An 18,296-nucleotide genomic window follows, 5' to 3' on the forward strand; every position below is an offset into this window, starting at 1 on the left:
CAGCTCTAGTCGAGATGGCGGGCGCGCTTAGGGCGACGAACCAAGCCCTTGGGTCGTCCTACTGCTGCTTGGAGGTTGGGGCCAGCTGGAGTGTGGTTGTCTGGAGCCGTTGGTAGCTCTGAAACTAAGGGCAAGCCGTCGACCGTTCCGGAACACTTGGTCTGGCCTTTCTTGCAGGTCACCCAGACCAGGTGAAGGCAGCCTGAATCACAGTTGCCACGGTATACCGACTTCCATAATAGTAGCGGGATTGGGAGGCGCGTCGTGGCCGGCTGATGGATCAGCAAGATATCTTCCTGTGAAGGTTAGAGCTCAAGCCTCAGCCCAAGGACTGGGTGGTGAGGCTTGTGTATGGTTCCGATGATCGACTGCCCGCTGCCCGCCCGATGCTGGCTATTTTTACCCCGAAACGCAATGCTTTGAGATTAGCGACAACGCGCTGTGGCTGGGAAATGAGCGTCCCCTCGCCCATTGCAGGCGCTGACGCCACAGCATTAACCGAAAAACGAAGGCATCTTTCTTCGCTGACAACATCGCAAAATTTCCCACTGCGTGCAATCTCCGCCATATTACGGAGCTGAATGTCTCAATTGGATGACCCGGCCAGTCTTGTGAGTTTCTACTTGGCTTTCCGCCAGGCATAAGCTTTGAGCATTGCCGTATCTGATCGCGAGCTGCATCTGCCAACGTGCAACTGTAGCCTGCCAGGCGAAACTACTTCTTAACTCCCAAACACGCTATCCTTTTTCTTCTTTAGTACGCTCCGTGGTTCAGTAATCACGACCAGCGAAGCCCGCAGCCACGCGTGCGATATTTTGCTATACCAGGTCATGACCGGACCTGACGATACTAGCAGCGGTTTCTGCATGGATGCAGTGACAGCTCAGCATGATGAATAACAGCTGACAACGACGAGATGCATAGCCGTGGCATTTTGAGGAAGGCTGCCACGTCCTCCCTCTGTCGCCTGTGGCGTAACTAAATCATGCGGATGTCCCTACATAGTACTTGAGTGCCCCAATGCTGCTCCGCAAACCCATACCGCCAAGGGTTCCTTGCCTTTGCTGAATTCGGCAACGGGTCTAAGTATGGCGGGTATGGGTTAGCTCCCATTTCGGAGGACAAACACCTTCATTACCGAGCTATTTATCATGTTTTGCGCGAAGGTGTTTTTCACAGCAGGGATGCATGTCATGTCTTGCGCGGAAAACCGACCTCCATAGGCACTCGGGGAGAGTGCTGAGCAGTGGGTACGTGTATTGCGCGACTCGAACAGGACTAAGGACCGTGGCCCAGATTGGATTGCCGATCGACCTCGAGGGTAAGAAACTGGACAATAGGGCACTTCCAGGGAAGACACACCATCTACACCGGCTATGCCCCGAATAACCCCATCATGAAATGTTCACGATAGTATCTGCAGCCATGCGCCGGGAACGACTCAATCCAAGTTGACGTCACTCTGGGCCCCGGCTGCCAAGATGCCAGTTAGTGCGCAACCAAAATTTCCTGTGGGGACCGCACCGCACTGATCGCAAGATACCTTGTTCATAGAACGGACGCGGTTCCGGTCCCCCAGCAGCCAGTGGCCGTCAAGCGCGCATTCTCAGATGAATCTTCGTATTCCTTCCAGAAGCTCTCATTATGGCGCTGTTACGCCAAACAGGAGCCCGACCAGCGCAGGCTAAGTATCTTGGGTTCTGCTCGGGCCGGCTGCTGTATTACTCTCAGTCATGCGAATGCAGCCTCCAAAGGGCGATCACGGCAGCTAGCGACAGTTGTGCGACGCGTGCCGAGAACTCCGAGGCCCCAGGCCTCGTTATGGATTGATCCATTCTGCCATTCCACATTCCACAGTGACCCGGGGCCTTGGAGGAGCCTTCCGTGCCCCGACCCAAAAGCTCTGCTTGCGGCGGAGTAGAGCGCTCTGAGACAACAAGTTAACACTGGCACCGCTTTCGGATCGATGTTATTGCCACGTACCAACCTGCAGAACCCCGTCGTCTTGTATCCCCTGGCCACCAAGAAGAATAGCACGACTCCTATATTGCCATTCGGACAAGGTATGCCTGCGCCGCGAAAGTCTAATTGACCTACGATTTCAAAAGCTTCGGCGTTGAACCTCATACCTGGCATACCCGGAAGACGTTGATAAGTTGACCTTGGCAATATCATACCCACTGGCTGCGGTTGCCGTCCTTCTTCAGCTTGGCGACAACGATCGTTCTATACACTTGAGTCAGTACTGAGACGGTAAACCCCTCCCCTGATACTACCCAGCCACTACCATGAGAGTGTTACTTGGGAAACGACTATCATGACTCGGGAGTGGTTGGCGTTTGACCCTCTCGATGAAAACCAGCAATTACGTAGTAAACACCTTGTCTTACTTGCGGTTTGTTGCAAGTGTGCACTTGATAATCATCATAGGATATATAGCACTCAGCCAACAAAGAGACGTGAAGCTACCGCAACTCTCAGGAACGAAGGGTGTCCTCTAGTGACCGTTGACTCGGCCGAACCGGCGGACCCCGTGGGCTGACTCCGCTCTTCCAAGTTCCGACTGGCATATGCATCCGAGCGTGGACAGCCCTGGGTCCTTCAGACATCCTTCCAACTCTGCTACTTACGTATCTGCTCCAACCGTCAAGCCAGGAGGTTAGCACCAGAAAGGGCACTACGGCGAAGAAGATGAGTTCGGGCGGCATAGTGTCAAACACGTAAGACAGCTTCTTGATTGTTATGCAACGACACCGATATCCCTGGCAACAGCATCAAACGTAATTCAACATTGGTATACATGGCCGGCCGGGGAAAGCAGCTTATCCGGGTCAACAGGGGGCGGCCAGATCCCTGGGATCTGGGTATCTCGGGAGAATCCTGCACGACGGAAGCCATTTTCAATAGTCTGCCTCGCTTCTGGTGCTCATTTGAGTGATGCTGCAGGCCGATAGGAGCCCGGCTACAGTTCTGGGAGCTAAGATAAACGCAACTGGGGCAGATCCCAGCCGTGCTTGTTCGTCAGCTTAATCATTCAAGATCTGCTACCGGCAGAGGACAAGTTCCTGGACTCTGGATACCACTTCCAGAATCAGAGCCCTATGATCTCCCCTCCGCATCGTACAAGGCTTGCCAGCCTAGCGCAATTCCTTGTGCACCCACAGCCAGTATGATGGAGCAAACATTTGCTATAAAGCTGCTCTACTACTCTGTATAACACTGTAGGCTGGTGCCTACGATATGGCGTTCTTCATGTCTAGGGATGGATACATGGATCTGCTTCCTGTTTGTCAAGACAGCTCATGTGACCGTGGGTCATTGAAGTGACAACAGACCCTCGGCATTGGCCTTGGAGCTTGATCACAAGCCAGGGCTTGTCCAAGCCCGTCTGTTGTTCCAACGTACCTTTCCTGTTCCTAACAGTCAATATAACTTACAATATAGTAGAGGTTTGCCAGGGCTATGACGACACCACCCCGAGTGTCAACGCAGAATAACTAAAAGATCACAGCCATCGCTGTTGACCCGATCACTGGCTCTGCGTCCGCAGAAGAGGCCTGGTGTTTAGACTCTCGAGCCTTCCTGGTTGGCAGTGCCTGGCCGGCGAATGTCCCAATGTGGGACGGTTGCCGAAGGCTTCGAGGTTGCAGTCGCCCGCCCGCCGGACATTGAGGCGCTTGGGTGCTGATGCCCTCGCCCGAAGGGCAGCTAATCTGATCACAGCAGCGGTCGTAATTGGACCTGGTCCTTGTCCGATTCGTCTACTCAGCAAGAAGCGAGATGGAATTTGCCGTGGAGGATGCTCTACGCCCCATCTCCGCTGACACTTTGGGAGGTCAAAGTAATAATGGCACGATAATATACCAGCCGAAAGCAGGCCCCTTGCCATATGTACCGGGCGGCTTGCGCTACCCATTAGCCAGTGGGTTGGGTTACATGCACGTACGTTCAGAGAAGCTGCAGGCGGCTTAAGTGCAGCCAGGATCGCACTGGCCTACGAACTTAAGTCGCCAGCCCCGGGCAGCCGTTGTTGTGGGGGATGGAACCAACTTTTCTCCAGGCCATGCATCAACTATCGACGGAAAGCCTGCCGGAAAGGTGGCTTGTTGTTGATGATCATTTAATTATCAACCCGCAATCGCCATGGGGCTTCCGAAATCTAATTGCTTTGCCACTCTTGACATTCCATTCCTTCGGTTTGCTGGCCGCGAGATGCTGTCGCTCCACGCATTGCCAGCATTATTAGAGACCGTTGACTAACTTTTGCTAGTTGTTGATCATTGCTCCACCTGTAACTCCAACGGTTCAGTCGTCCTCAGGTTGCTGTATTCGGTACCAGAAGTCGTCTCATTTGCTGATTCCCTGTGCAAATCGCTAATTATAGGAGCGAATTGGGTCTTCCAGCAATGCGTATGGGCGTGGATTATTACTGTTCAAGTCTGATTTGCTCTCTGTACATACGTCGTTGAGGTCTTGCCGCTGACCATCGCTAGAGCATCCTCCGCAGAGCATGCCGTACCCGCGGAAGGGCTTCGCCCGGCGGTCCTAATCCCTCCGTACTTCGAGGGGGAAAACTCCCCTAGGTGGCCGGCCGAAAGGAGGGCAGACTGAACGCACCGAGGCCGAAGTAGCGGTGCTACCGGTGCCGTATCCTTGCGGTCCCGGGGACATATCGCCACCGATGACCAAGGACCCTGATATGCGGGACGACTATACCCACGATATCCGGTCGCTTCCAAGCAGGAAAGCTCGTGTTCAGCAGACTATTGCAGTCCTCGTTGCACAGCTGCCCTGTCCGTTACATCATAGCTCCGGTGCATGGCGGTGCTCAGCCACCCCGCCCAGGTCGCCCGGCGCCGATCACTGCCCGTTCGACACCGGGCCCCGTGCAGGAACTGTAGAATTCTCCGGCGATCGGCAAAAAACAAGGCACAAAAGGGCTGTTCCAAGGGACACCGTACCATCGATTGCCTTCTCCCCGACCGCCCAGGTGTCATCTTTCTGGAAGCATGTTTGGAAGCTTGGCTGCAACCCCCCACGATGCGACGCCATGGCGGAAAGTCGCTGGCATCGCTAGACAGGACCCTGAAAACCACTGATCAGCGCTCGTGTGCTATTCCTGGCGCGGACCCGATCACACCTTATCGGGACGACAATCAATAGTTTCTTTCCTCTCTGACGTAGGACTTGGGCGGCTATTTCTTTCTCCTGCGCATACACCCCCCTTGAAATGGCTGTCGTATGCGATATCCTACCTTGCCAGGGGCATTTGTCGATTCGACTTCAGGGAATGTATACTGTTCCTAATTTTTCGACCCTCAGGACCCCTGGTTTTGGTGGCGAGGTCTGCATTCCGGTCTCCATATGTTGCTGCCGGCACTCACGTTGTCACGTCAAAGTTGGCCATCGGCCTCGTGTTGGATATTGGCCTGCCGTACCTGCATTTAGTGTCACCGTAGATCGTCGGTGAGGATCTCAGGGTCCTGAGCCATGATGGAGCTGTGATAGAGAGTTACAAGTGCTGTTTCTTGATGCATAGCTAAGACCATCGTGGAAAGGAACCAGGGTACAGTAGTTGCAAAATTAGGGCTCTCAGACCCAGGACCTGTATCACGCAGACCTCATGGAGCTTGTGCCAGTCTTTGATTCATTCTGGGTGAAAGGGAAATGAGTAAACAAGGCATGAAGTGCCGTTATCGGCATCGCTTACACTTCTTCGCTTACTAGTTCTGAAATCAATAATGTGCCGTTAACGAGATCTTGTACCGTCGGACGGCTGCCGAACACTTATCAGATTGACATGCTTTTGCGAGCACTGTGAAAGCGTGGTAATGTCATGGCCTAGGGCCGTTTGACGGTGTATGAAGAATTTGTTTACATGAGTGAGACGTATGCTGTGATGACTACGGTGCGTCTTGGACTACCCCGAGACGGGGACGGCGCGTCTCTCGGATACCAATACTACGCAAAACCGGCTTTAACATGTTACTCTGTGATCTGTGTCCTATTCTGAAACTGCGTATGTTTCCGGTCTTTTCGGAGTCTACGTGGGCAGTGAGAAATCAACACCATATTTCAATATACAACAGACAGGCGATGTGCTTGAGCGTGTAGCCACGATGCTACGTCTCCCATAATCGTAAAGCTTGTCATGTAGAGAGATGATAGCACCCCGCGGTTTCGGATACGTGATTGCAGAAAGCTCTCGATACCTATCCTTGATCTCGTGACTGCACACTGGCGGGTATCACTTATATTTACTTGGAAGATCCAGCTGGTCGTGCCATCCAAACGTGAAGTTCTTGGCCAGACGAGGCGAAGTCACGCACCGGTCTATTCTCCAATCTATCGCGTGTTAAAGCATCCTCTCAACTCCACAGCAGGTACTGACAGCTGTCTGGCCTGGTCATGGATCAGGGGCTCATGGCGCAAACTGATAGCAAGTTTCATATTCCTAGGTATTCCAAGAGCCACGTACCTTTCAGTCCTGTGGCAGTACCAAATACCAAGGGCACCACAAGCTCTCGGAAGTCCTACGGCATCTGCTGAGAATTGCAACTGGCCCGCGATAACTACTGGCAATTGCGTGTTGCTATATCTAGAGCCGAATACTTGGATACGGGCAGCCTGCTTTAACCCCTGAATTCCATCCATATCTCCTCCCTACGCCGGCACGGCCGGGACCAGCCTGCTTGCAACACAGACGAAATTACCTAGGTAGTTTCTTGAACCGTTCACGTCGCATGTGTTCAGACAGCCCAGTAACTACGCCTCCACAGCTTCACAATTGTATAATGTCCTCATCAAGTAACCTACAGCACACCTTTCATTACGCTGAAGCACAGGCACCGCAGGCATCATGAATTCATCAGACGCCGCGCCCTTGACTTGCCAGGCCAAACCCGCCATTAACGACGCCTACCCCGAGCTCTCCGAAAGACCACTGCTACCATTTGACGAGAGTCCCGTCGCAGCCTCGATTGGAGACACATCAGCCAGTCCCCAGCGACATTTCACCAACTTCGTCGGAACACCAGCCCAGATTCACGACCTCCCCGAGGAGCTCTACTCGCGGATCTGGGATTTCCTGCTGGAGCCCGACTGCGAAGCCCCTTCCTTCATCTGGGAGGTGCTCGTCCCCTCGGCGGACTCAGCGCTGCGCGTCCGCCCGGCGCCCATCGCGGGGGGCGAGAAGCAGCACTATATCGACACTCGCGGCAGGACCCTGGGGCGGCTGGCGCTGCTCAACGCCAACGCCCGCTCCTACCTCGCGAAGCGCTACGTGCGGCTGGTCTCCAACGATATCTGCGAGCCGCAGCGCGGATACTGGGTCGACCGGGAGAACGACGTCTTTGCCCTGCTGCGCGAGGTCCCCTACATCGAGGGCATTCCGAGGAGGTGGTTTCGTCCCCAGACGTGGGAGGAGCAGGAGAGGTTAATCCGGACGGCGGCGGCGCTTCGTCACGACCACCCCCACGGCCTCAGGCTCATACGGAACGTCATTGCCCCCGTGGCGTGGTTTGCGGACCTGCGAGCGGAATCTGTACCATGCTCAGCGAGGTACGCTGCAGTTGTCGACTCCCTGCCGTGCCTCCGCAAAGTTTTCATTATCCAGGGACATGCATGCGGGTTCAAGCAGTTCCCGGACTGCATTCACAGAATACGTCTGCAGACGGGACCATGGAGTTCGATACCCGCAGTGAATCTCGTGTCGAGCAGAAAGACAGCCAAGTGCTGGCCGCATAATGCAATCGACCAGTCAAATAACATACCGATTAGTGAGACGCCTCCCACGAATCCTTCCCTGCAACTACATCAGAAGTATGAGCATCGACTCTCATCTACACTCACAGAGCAATTCAGAGTGTCTTGGCAGCGTTTTGACCAGCGTGGCGTTGGCAAAGTTTGCATAAATGGCATCTGCGAGATTTAATATATTCCCTTACCTTCTTGAGATCCTGAAAGGGACGAGAGTGGCGTCTGGGCTCTTGCTGTAACCTGATCTCGATTTAATCTGCTCCCGCTCTTAATGAGATAGAGCTTGAACAGGTTCTTGACACTTGTCTGTTTGGGACTGAACCGGCCTCTTACAAACTGCTGGCCTCCGAACCAGCAAGAGCTGACGAGGAGAACAAGGTCATGAACCTTAGTGTTACCCAAGATTTGGGGGAAGACGTAGTTTAGATGATGGATGGACTGTCAAATATTGTTAATGTAGGAACGTCTAGATGCCATGATGAAGAACGCCGACAGAACAAGAAGCCTGGCCGAAATCTAGCCATCGTCAATATGAGCGATGATGCGTCTCCCGTGAAAACCGACCCCCATCCCCCCAGATGCCGTCCATTTGCTATGCCCCACGCAAAACAGAAAATTAGAAAAGTCATGTGTATATGCGTATATGTGCGCTGGCTTGTCTAGCCAAAAGAGTCCTGGTTGTATGTCGAAAGCGGAGCAGGCGAGATCCCATGTCATCGGTAGGCCGTAGGAAATGTAGCAGTAACACGCTCCAGGGTCGTACTCCCGACTTGGGTAGTCAGGGGGGAAATAAAGGTGCCCTTTATACGATGCCCTGCAAACTCCAGTCACCCTTCTGTATCCTCTCCAGGACCTGCTTTCCCTTCTCACTAAGCTCGGGCTTGCCTCCCTTATCCGTGATCTGAGTGAAGAAGGCGGGCTGCCAGACTTCGTTGTTCTTTTCGCGTGCCCTTGCCTTCTCCCGCTGCTTCTCTTCTAGCTCCTGCTTGACATGTGTTGCCTTGGAGAACTGCTTTGACATGATGGCCTGCGTGACACCGTCCCACATCTGCAGAGACTCGTTCTCGGCTTGCGCTTCCTTGGGGGGCAGAACCTTGGAGGCCACAAATAGGGGGTTGAGGTCGATGATGACGGTCTGCTTCTCGGGAGGATGAGAGTCCTGCAGAGAGGTTAGTTCAGTTCGGGTGTAGGGGAAAAGCATGACTGGGAAAACAGAACAGGACATACCACGGGCTTGGGACCCAGAGTGTAGACGATCCTCTCCTTCCACGAGCCGCCTAGTCTGATCAGAACATCCTTGTCGGGCACGTCCTTGATGCGAATCTTGTCGTCGTTCTCGGGGTCGTAACGGAATATGACACCTTCGACCTTGTTCTGGGCGCGGCCGAGCCAGCCATCCTCAATATACTGCAGGATGCACTTGATCTTGGTCTGGGGGCAGGTGATGAAGGCAGCCTCGCCGACGCTAACGCTCAAGGCGCCCCGGAGGATGCCTCCCAGGTGGGCCGCGGGGTGGGTAAGCTGGTAGGTCTCCTGGTCGCGCTTCTCGAGGGTGATGAAGATGCCGAAGTTGTGCTCGCCGGGGGAAACCTTGATGGTGGTGCCGGTGAACTTGGCCGAGATCTGATCGAAGCCCCTGGCGTGGACGCCCTGCTCGGGGCAGCTGATGTAGAAGGCGCTCACGGGCGGGTGGTGCGAGGTCTGCTCGGTCAGGTACGAGATGCGCGCGGTAGGGCCGGTCGGGTTCTCGGCGGTCTGGGGGACGGAGACGCTCGAGGAAGACCTGGGGTCGCCCCTGGCGGACTTGATGGACGAGGCGCTGCTGGCCGAGCCGCCGGCATCCTTGGTGTTGATCGGGGGCGCGTTCTTCTCGGCCTCCCAGTTGCAGCGGAAGAACTCGCCCAGACACGAGTTGTAGGGCTTGCAGGGCTTGCCCTTGACGTACTTGAGGTCTTTGGTGAACCAGAAGCGCAGGACCTCGAGCATGCGGTCGATGGGCTCGTCCGCGGTGCCGATGGCGGCGAAGGCACTGGGGCAGTCGAGGTAATTCCAGTACTCGAGGTTCGGCCGCGGCTCGAGCAGCTGTGAAGGCAGAGAGAAGCGTACGGCAGCGAGATCGGGGACGCCGATGAACCTGGAGGAAGGGGAGAGAGGCCCATGTTAGCGAGACTTGAACTGAACGTCACACAGTAGCGCGGCTATCGACGTGTGCTTCTTTCTTTGTTTTCTCTGTGTTCTTCCGCCGCTTCTTCGTCTGTTGCGGCTGTGAGAACCCCTTGCTGAGTCTTGGCCGGGTTCCGTCATCGGATCGCCACACACGCACGCACACACCCCGCCTGCGCTGGGGGAGGAGAGCGGCGGGCGGTGAGGGCATTCACAGCTTCGCATCTGGGCGGCAACGGGGGTTGGGGGGATTGGGGGGGTTGAGTCTTACTTCCGCAGGATGGAAATAAAGGTCCTGAGCTTTCCGCTGTCGTTTTGAGGAATGTCCTCGTTGACGGTCTCGGGTGCCGTGGTGGACGCCATGGCTGCGGGCGCGGTGTGTCACTGTACTGTGCCGTGTGTGCAGTGTGCAGTGTGTAGTGTGCAGTGAGCTTTCCTTCTTATCGCGCCTCCAAGCCCCTAAATGCCCGAGTCGGGGGTTTTCGTCTTCAGCGTTTTTTCGCCCCGCGTCAACCGAAAAGGGGGTCGCAAGGGTGAGATGTGCTCGGGCGAGAGATCGCGAGAGAGATGCCCAGATGTCGAGATAATTGCGTCCTCGCAAAGGTTGGCCAGAGTCTTTTCGATCTGATTGAATGGGGGTCCAACTGTCTGCGACCTCCTTGGTTGCAAGGTGACGCTTTTAGCGCCTCGTGCCCTGGCGGCGGTGCCGATAAGCCGCCCGTTGTCTAAGCTATCGGTCTGCAACAGCTGCGACAGGCACCCGGTTATCCGTGCGGCCAGACGCTACAGCAGGTCCCTCGCTAACTTCGAGGTCAGACGGAAACTGGCGAGAATTTTAGTCTCCGCTCACGGGTTGTTATAAAAAAAAAAAAAAAAAAACAGCTAGTTATATCAACAAGGAGACAGACGACGTGGGCGGGGGGCGGTCGACGGCGGTACCTCGAGATTGAAATGAAAGTGAAATGAACCTCGACGCTGCGAACAACAGCAAGCAACAAAGACGCCCGCTGAAAGACCCCGCCAATCCTCCCCCCGCCGCGCCTCTTATTGCCCATTGCCTTATCGCGCGGCCGCTCACCGTCACCGGACCCAACCAGCCAGAGGTACGGGTGGGCACCGTTTAAGGTGGTGATCCGTCGCCCGTGACAGGCCGAGTCCCTGCAGATCTCCCCCAATCTTGGCGGCGCGAGCCCTTAGGGGGTAGCCTCTGTCTGGGTCGCATGGCCCCCGGTGGCCAATCACTGCCCAACGTGATAACAACAGTTCGCCCTGGACTTCTGAAACTCGGCTTGCACGCAATACCAACTCTAAAGGACCACATGGTACATGTTCTCGGTTGTGGGTGCAATCGAGTCCAAGCCTTGCTGCAGCTGCCCGGGATTTCATCTTGCGCATCTCGCTCTCATCGTTGGCGCTGGTAGCTGTCAGAATATAACTAAGAAGTATCGCGACGACAGGCAGTGACGTCACAGTGTAGGGAGGCTTTGTCCGAAAAATGTTTCCAAAAGTCGCTAGCATACCGGGCCAGGCTTCTTTGCTTGAGAAAACACGGACCACAGCTGTGAAAAAATTGGATGAGAGCGAGGAGGGAGGGAAAAAACTAGGCACTTCAACGCCCCAAGATATTGAAATGGAAACACTCCCATTCATTCTTCGTCTATTTTGTAACATCATGCAAACGTCCTCTTTGCTGAGCCCAGACCTCAAGGACTCTCAGCCTTCACGTTGCGCCGTTGTCTGATTGGTGCTTCTAGCCGGACCTTGGGTCGCACTTCCGACTGCGGCTGACCACACTGTATCAACCGGTTGCAAGCCTCTTTATGCAGCTCGCTCAGAAACGGTTACGGCGGCCGTCACGCTTCGTGACACGCGCTCCGCTGGAGGCATCCAAGATGCCCCCCAAGGTCCTGGTAGATGGGATGGGTGACTCCTTGAATCTCTAGAGCGCCCAAAAATATTCTGCGATCGCGACACACCCCCAAGTGCTCAGGATGGCCCTGTGCCACACCTGCGTTCGACTGGCTCGAGAATGGCTGATACCGCGAATGATATATATTTCCACTCAGAATCATACAGACCCTCCCGAGCAGCCTCTGCATTGGTGGCACCACTCATCGTGGGAGTCCCTAGAGGCGGCTGCCGGAGAATGCGAGCTCTGTCATTTGATCCTCACTGAAGCCGCTCGGCCTCGGCTGCCGGACAAGTTCAACTACCTGCACAATATCTCAGCCGAGGTCCCAGACGAGAATGCTCGCAAACTGCGCTGTCAGGTGTTCGGTGGCAAACAGCTGGAGATCTTCTCGAAAGAAAAGCAGCTCCTTGTCACACTGCGGACTGGGTTTGACGACGGTTAGTTCATGTTCCTTTGCCCTAGTATTTCACCAGCTCTACTGACACTTCCAGAGTCACGGAGTCGAGCGCCTGAGACTTTGAGGAAAGTTTTCACTGCTCGCATCGTGTCGCCCTCGCCTGAGGACGACAGGAATTGGTCAAATGTGAAAGAATGGATCAGTAGATGTCACTCAAGCCATCCGAGGTGTTCTGCTTGGGCCAACCGAGATGCCCACGCCAGACATCTACCGACACGCGTTGTCGATGTCGGAGACGACGATGATGCTACCGTTAGACTCCGCATTACCAAGGATGATGATCAGTCGCAGTATATCGCCCTGAGTTACTGCTGGGGTCAAACTAGAACCCAGATGGTTACCACCTCCGCCAATATTCAGGAACGGATTGATGGCATCACGCTATCTTCGATGCCGCGGACACACAGAGATGCTGTCACAATCGCACGGAAACTAGGCATCCGATACATCTGGATCGATGCACTCTGCATTATCCAGGGAGACCGCGAGGATTGGAGCCGTGAGGCAGCATTGATGCACAAAGTATACAGCCGAGCCGCCTTAACTATTGGTGGGCTCTCCGCCTCGAACGTGGACGGTCCATTACTGCCCCAAAGAACCGCCCGTCACCGCATTGCTGTTCCGATCCCATGGCCATTCACGTCCGGCCCCTACGCTTCTGACAAACCGTACCAGGTCTTCATCACTCCACAGTTTCAGGATTTTGACAAAGCATTCGATGGAAGTCCTCTTTCAACACGAGGCTGGACGTTCCAGGAGCGGGCAATGTCCGCCCGTTTTCTGCATTTGGCCCCCGAGCTCTTCCACTGGGAATGCAGAGAGTCCGCAGTTCACGAAGGCGACAGCATAGAGGCCCACCACGTTCCATACGGGCTTGGCCTCTTCAACAACGTGTATGAGTTAAAAGGGGAAATATCAAAGATCTTGATGCATAACGCCTGGGCGGATGCCATCAACGAGTACACCAAACGTAGCTTGACTGTTGGAGGGGACAAGCTTCCTGCACTAGCTGGCATAGCAAGGATTTACGGCGAACAGGGAAAGTTGGGAGTCTATGTTGCCGGCCTCTGGGAGGACGAGTTCTTGAAGCATCTCTTGTGGCAAGCTGACCGCACGACGGGGGCCCAGCACAAGAGAGCCCAGGCGTTTTGCGCACCAAGCTGGTCATGGGCCAGCATCGATGGACCAATCGAGAACCCGGCAATCAAGCGAGCCTTTGCGGGGCTGCGAATGCTTGAGGATCTCGGCTCTGAGACGAGGCATACAGGCGCCTTGACCGTGTTCACCGCCACAGTAGAGAGGGATGATGCCGATGAGTATGGCATTGTCGAAAGTGGACATCTGAAGGCTGCAGGCACGCTTCTGGAAGCATGGTGTCTGATGACTCGGCTTACACCCAAGACGGGGGAAAGAGTCATCGGGATACCGAGTGGTGTCTCCATTGGTTCATGTATCTTGGACGTGGAAGTGGACGACTTGGCGATCAATGTCTGGATGGCCCCAGTACTCCTTTGCGAAAAGCTTTTCGAGAACCGGATCAAGCAGAGCGAGGTTCTTATTCTCAAAGATATCACGGCGACTCATCAGCAAGGGTTTACGGGCAAAGTATTTGAGAGGATCGGAAAGGGCAGGGTCCACTATTATGCATTTCAAAACTCCGTGCGAGAGGACTATACCATTGTCTAATGTCTTGCCCCCACGCTTAGATGGATGGAAGTGTGCCACTAAAGGTATCTGGCTCTTTGCTAACTACCTTGATTGCAGAACCGTCCAAATGTTCTCCTCATGATGACGGAAGCCTCGCATTCGATAGACACTGCCTAGCTTGAGGCACACCTGAGTTGCAATTCATGAACCAGGGATTATCCATATATTCCGACTCGGCCTTCTTCAAGGCTCTTCAAACGTCTTTAGCAATGTTTCCAAATGTTCTTCACGATCATCAATATACCCCTGCTCCCCTAGAGTTCTCAGGCTCAACCGCGCATACCGCTCCGCCGTCCGCTTGTCCCCCGCATGCCAGTAGATCCGTGCGATGGTATTGTACGTCTCGCCGTAGAGCGGCTCCAGCTTCTCGATCTGTGCCAGTCGCAGCACCTCGTGCGAAAGGGTGACGGCGCGCGTCCCGTCGCGCTTGCCGATGGCCTCCAAGATCTCCTCGCGCAGGGAACGGATCTTGGTGCGCCGGTAGTCGGACGATGCCCGGGTCGAAGGCGACGAGGCGCAGAGTGCGCATGTGCAGTTGAAGTTCCAGCGCGACAAGAGAGCTTGCCGTTCCGAGGTGGGACTGGCGAAGGGAATATCTTGAGTGGAAGTGAGCGAGTAGACAAAGGTATGGCATGCCAGCGGCCCGACTTGACAGGGCTCGGGCGAGCAGCCAACACTTACAGCTGATGGTTATTTCCTCCCCTGGCTCAATGTCCCGGAATGCGATGATGCTCGCAGCGAGACTATGAGGCAGAAATCGTGCAAATGCGCTGAAGTATATCTTGTCAACATCGGAACGACAACAAAAAGGCAGAAAGTCCTTACTTGGGATTGCACCCATGGTTGATCCTCTGTTATATCAGACGTCAGCAGAGCAGCTCCTCATATCAAACGCCGCCCTTTTCTTCCTCCACAGTAGTGCAGCAAACTCACCGAGATCTCTGGATAGACGGCCATGTGCGGCTCCCCGCCCAAGTCAAACGCAAACGAATTCGTCCTTATCACATCTTCCAGTACGTCCGCCGCCCCCTTACTGGACCTCCCAAGCCCGAGAACGCGCCCTGGGTCCCGCAGCTGGTCCGCAGCTCGGTGAAGGATCTCATACCCATCCACTTGCCTCACAGAACCCGGGAACGCCGCGGCCACGAGCAACGACGCGTGGTCGAGCATGAGCACCTCGGCTTTGCGGATGCGGCGCGTGGCCAGCACGCCCTTCCCCTTCTCCGACATATTGACGATCTCATAGGGAAGTTCCACCGGTACTGAGGAGGATGGAGACCCGGGTAAGGCCGATGGGAGCAGGTGTAGATGGCTGTCGTTCCGCCCCGCCCGTGCGGCGAAGTGGTCGGAGAGTTTCTCGTTCAGCAGCACCGCCGCGCTGGCGGCCGCCAGCGATGGGCGGGTGATGATGCTTACCCCATTGGAGCCCTGGCCGTCGTTTGTGTAGATGCAATACTTCTCCGAGGAGTCCAAGAGGGAGGTGAGGCAGGCCGGAGGATGGGTCCAGGGGCTGTAGCTGGAAGGCAAGTCTAGGGTAGTATCATCTAGAGGCAATGGACTCATGCGGTATGACCCGTGCTGGAACGAGACTGGGATATCTAGAGCACATTGCTGGCGTGCTGACGAGGTTGTGGGATAGTCAAGATATGAGGCATGTATGTGGATTGCGAGGCCTGCGATGAGAGCGAGGCTGAAGGACTTCGGCGTTAGGTACTTGAGCAGCATCTCGATACCTTTTTCCATCTGCTGAAAAACTGCAGATACTGCTTCAAGAGAAGGGAGGATATTGCACGTCCCACTATATACATCAGTCTCCACCCTTCAGGTCAGAACTTGGGCTATTCAAGCATATACGATCGTCTTCTCATAGACCCACATGAACCTCAAAGTTCTCTCGCATACGGCATGCAAGCTTCACGGGAAACTGCGTGCATAGAGCCAAGTAGGGACAAGCAGGGAGAATGGAAGCCAAGCATCGGATTGGGTGGCGCTACTCTCCGGGGCATGGCTGCGGCTGAGAGAAGCCGAGAAGGCCGAGTGACAGCTAACCGCAACGTATGTATCCGTGATATTCCCCTAATATTGTCAGAGACAGGAGTAAGCTAGTGCTCGACATTCTAGTCGTCCTGATGGGCCGGTTGGTTCGGTGCGAACATGCGCCAACTGGCATGTTAAGTCCTATGTGAAGTCCTCGCCAAGGTGACGGTAAGCATTTTGATGTTGTCGCCCCACTGGTTTGTATCACATTAAGGTCTTCCGCATGCCGGATCGCACGACTTCGCTTGGCGGCGCCGATCGATGTCCGGGTAAAGAGACGGAGCCTGGGAGCCGCGAGCGCGTGCGCTATTACCCGACCCGTCCGCGCATTTTGCCGGCCCCGACTCGGAGTTCGGCACGCTGGTACTCGAGTGCTTCTTGCGACGAGTGTTCGTAGAACTCATAAGTCATTTAGGGCACTGTGGCAAAAGGGCACCAACGAGCACTATTCGAGAACAATGGAAGAACATTGATGTTCAAAGCCGGCCGCTTGGGACACCTGAGGCTGTGAGGGATATACGCGTTTGATTATGGAACCGTACGTGGTATTATTTTGAAAGATCTTCCCAACTGGTATAATGCCAGAAGGTTTCTGTTTGGATGTCCGATGGTGACGTGTCGTACACCCAATTATTCAGTTCTTCACACGCGTGAGTTTCTATGATTGGTCGTTGAGGACTCTTCGTGATCACAGCAGAAGTCTCCGAAAGTCTGGTTTCAATAAACCGGCAGAAGTGCTGGTCTGTGTCTTCGGAAAACCTCACTTCAACTTTCTCGACGACTCAACCGTATTCGTTGCGACCGTGTTTGTGACGGAGGTAGTTAACTGAAAGATCAGGTACATCCGGCCAACTAAGAATACATCTAGCTCATCACTGTTTACTGTCACATTTCTCCGTGTACAAGACCTAAATAATTGGTAACTCCCGACCATGAAGCCATTGTATAATGATACCGCGGCCATCACCGAAGTCTCGACATACAGGACGGTTCTCAGAACGGTCAGGGTAATCTTGCGCATCCTTCTAAGCTCTCATACAAAATTGCCGGTCCACTCTGTGAAACCAACCCACTTACTCTCAGTGGTTATTGTGGAGGTACTCTAGGTAAATGTTTGCTTCCAGAAAAGCAATAGTGAGCCTAGCATCTCTTCTTATAATCGTACGTTAATACTCAATTACGTAGGGTATGGGCGCACTATCGAAGCCTCCGGATTTACGAGATTATGGAAGCACGACAACCCGTGTCGGAGCCGCGGGAACTTTGTCATACCATGGCAAGTTCCGTGATGGTAACCGTTGTTCTCCGCTGCGTCTGGCGGTCTGCGAGGCACCAGGCTGAAGGAAAATGATGTTTCCAGAGTCCAATGGTAGCAACGTCACGCTGAAACTGGAGCTGGTGCATGGGAGGGGGTATGTGATTAGTCTCAGCGTATTTCCGTCATCATCGACCATAAACTAGTTCACCGCACACAAAAATGGTGGCCTAATTGGGCTGAATCTGCTGGGCACGAGATGCATCACATAGTAATAGCGATCCCAAGAACAATGCAGGAAAGGATAGCCTCTCTCTATCCTTGAAAGACTATTGCTGAAGTGGATTGTCGCCATAATTAACAGGATGATCTATTACTAGGGGCCAACTATTATTGATACTCCTTTGTTTCGATCGCCCCGGGGCTCGATAGGAGGAATATAATCACAGTTTAGAGGGTGTATAGGTCGTGCAATAATGGCAGAGAGCTTAGCATAATAGGCTGGCATGTTTCCCTTATACGTGATTGATTTAGTGCGTAACTAACTTGGTCCATTTCAAACAACAGCCATTTGGTTTGGCATCATTCCCTCTGACAAGATCTTGACTTTCAGATCTTGGCAATCAATTTCAAACCCTTGTCTGCTGAATGCGAAGGATTGGCCTAAAACTGCTCGAATCTCCTGTTCACAAGGTAGCTCCGGGTCCTCGAATGACAAGTTAGACTAGTGAACGTTGATCCGTGACCGTTGTAAGTGGAGATGCTCTGGAACAGTCGGAAGTGGCTGTGGAGACATGCGACATGTTCCAGAGCACCCCAGCTGTCTGGTTCGGCCCAGCTTTTGGGAAAACCTTGTAAACCGTCAAGATTTGAGGGTGCAGTCACCCTCAATGAGAAAACGCACCTTTCATGATCTATGTTTTTGCCTGGAGTGGCTTGTCTGAACATCAAGTCGCAGATCCGTTCTACAAGCCCGTTGAGCCTCCGCAACCAGGACCATTGAACTT

General features: G+C 54.2%; 4 protein-coding genes across 4 annotated transcripts; 2 read left to right on the plus strand and 2 right to left on the minus strand.

Annotated features, from left to right (window-relative positions):
* Positions 1 to 6,859: 6,859 nt before the first annotated feature.
* Positions 6,860 to 7,933, plus strand: JN550_004397 (uncharacterized protein; the record flags this gene model as incomplete). The annotated part of the gene is made up of 1 exon (XM_049315908.1): positions 6,860 to 7,933. One exon carries the CDS (start codon positions 6,860 to 6,862, stop codon positions 7,931 to 7,933), a length of 1,074 nt encoding a protein of 357 aa, XP_049173469.1.
* A 627-nt stretch (positions 7,934 to 8,560) lies between these two features.
* JN550_004398 (uncharacterized protein) lies at positions 8,561 to 10,284 on the minus strand (the record flags this gene model as incomplete). The annotated part of the gene is made up of 3 exons (XM_049315909.1): positions 8,561 to 8,917; positions 8,986 to 9,892; positions 10,193 to 10,284. The coding sequence occupies 3 exons, from the start codon at positions 10,282 to 10,284 to the stop codon at positions 8,561 to 8,563; spliced, it is 1,356 nt and encodes a 451-aa protein (XP_049173470.1).
* Positions 10,285 to 11,912: 1,628 nt separating this feature from the next.
* On the plus strand, positions 11,913 to 13,976 carry JN550_004399 (uncharacterized protein; the record flags this gene model as incomplete). The annotated part of the gene is made up of 2 exons (XM_049315911.1): positions 11,913 to 12,270; positions 12,325 to 13,976. The coding sequence occupies 2 exons, from the start codon at positions 11,913 to 11,915 to the stop codon at positions 13,974 to 13,976; spliced, it is 2,010 nt and encodes a 669-aa protein (XP_049173471.1).
* Positions 13,977 to 14,180: 204 nt separating this feature from the next.
* Positions 14,181 to 15,722, minus strand: JN550_004400 (uncharacterized protein; the record flags this gene model as incomplete). The annotated part of the gene is made up of 4 exons (XM_049315912.1): positions 14,181 to 14,593; positions 14,679 to 14,767; positions 14,823 to 14,848; positions 14,931 to 15,722. 4 exons carry the CDS (start codon positions 15,720 to 15,722, stop codon positions 14,181 to 14,183), a joined length of 1,320 nt encoding a protein of 439 aa, XP_049173472.1.
* Between the last annotated feature and the right edge of the window lie 2,574 nt (positions 15,723 to 18,296).

The sequence above is a fragment of the Neoarthrinium moseri genome (genome assembly GCF_022829205.1).
Source record: "Neoarthrinium moseri strain CBS 164.80 chromosome Unknown scaffold12_Wmoseri_CBS_16480, whole genome shotgun sequence".
Classification (NCBI taxonomy): Eukaryota; Fungi; Ascomycota; class Sordariomycetes; order Amphisphaeriales; family Apiosporaceae; genus Neoarthrinium; species Neoarthrinium moseri.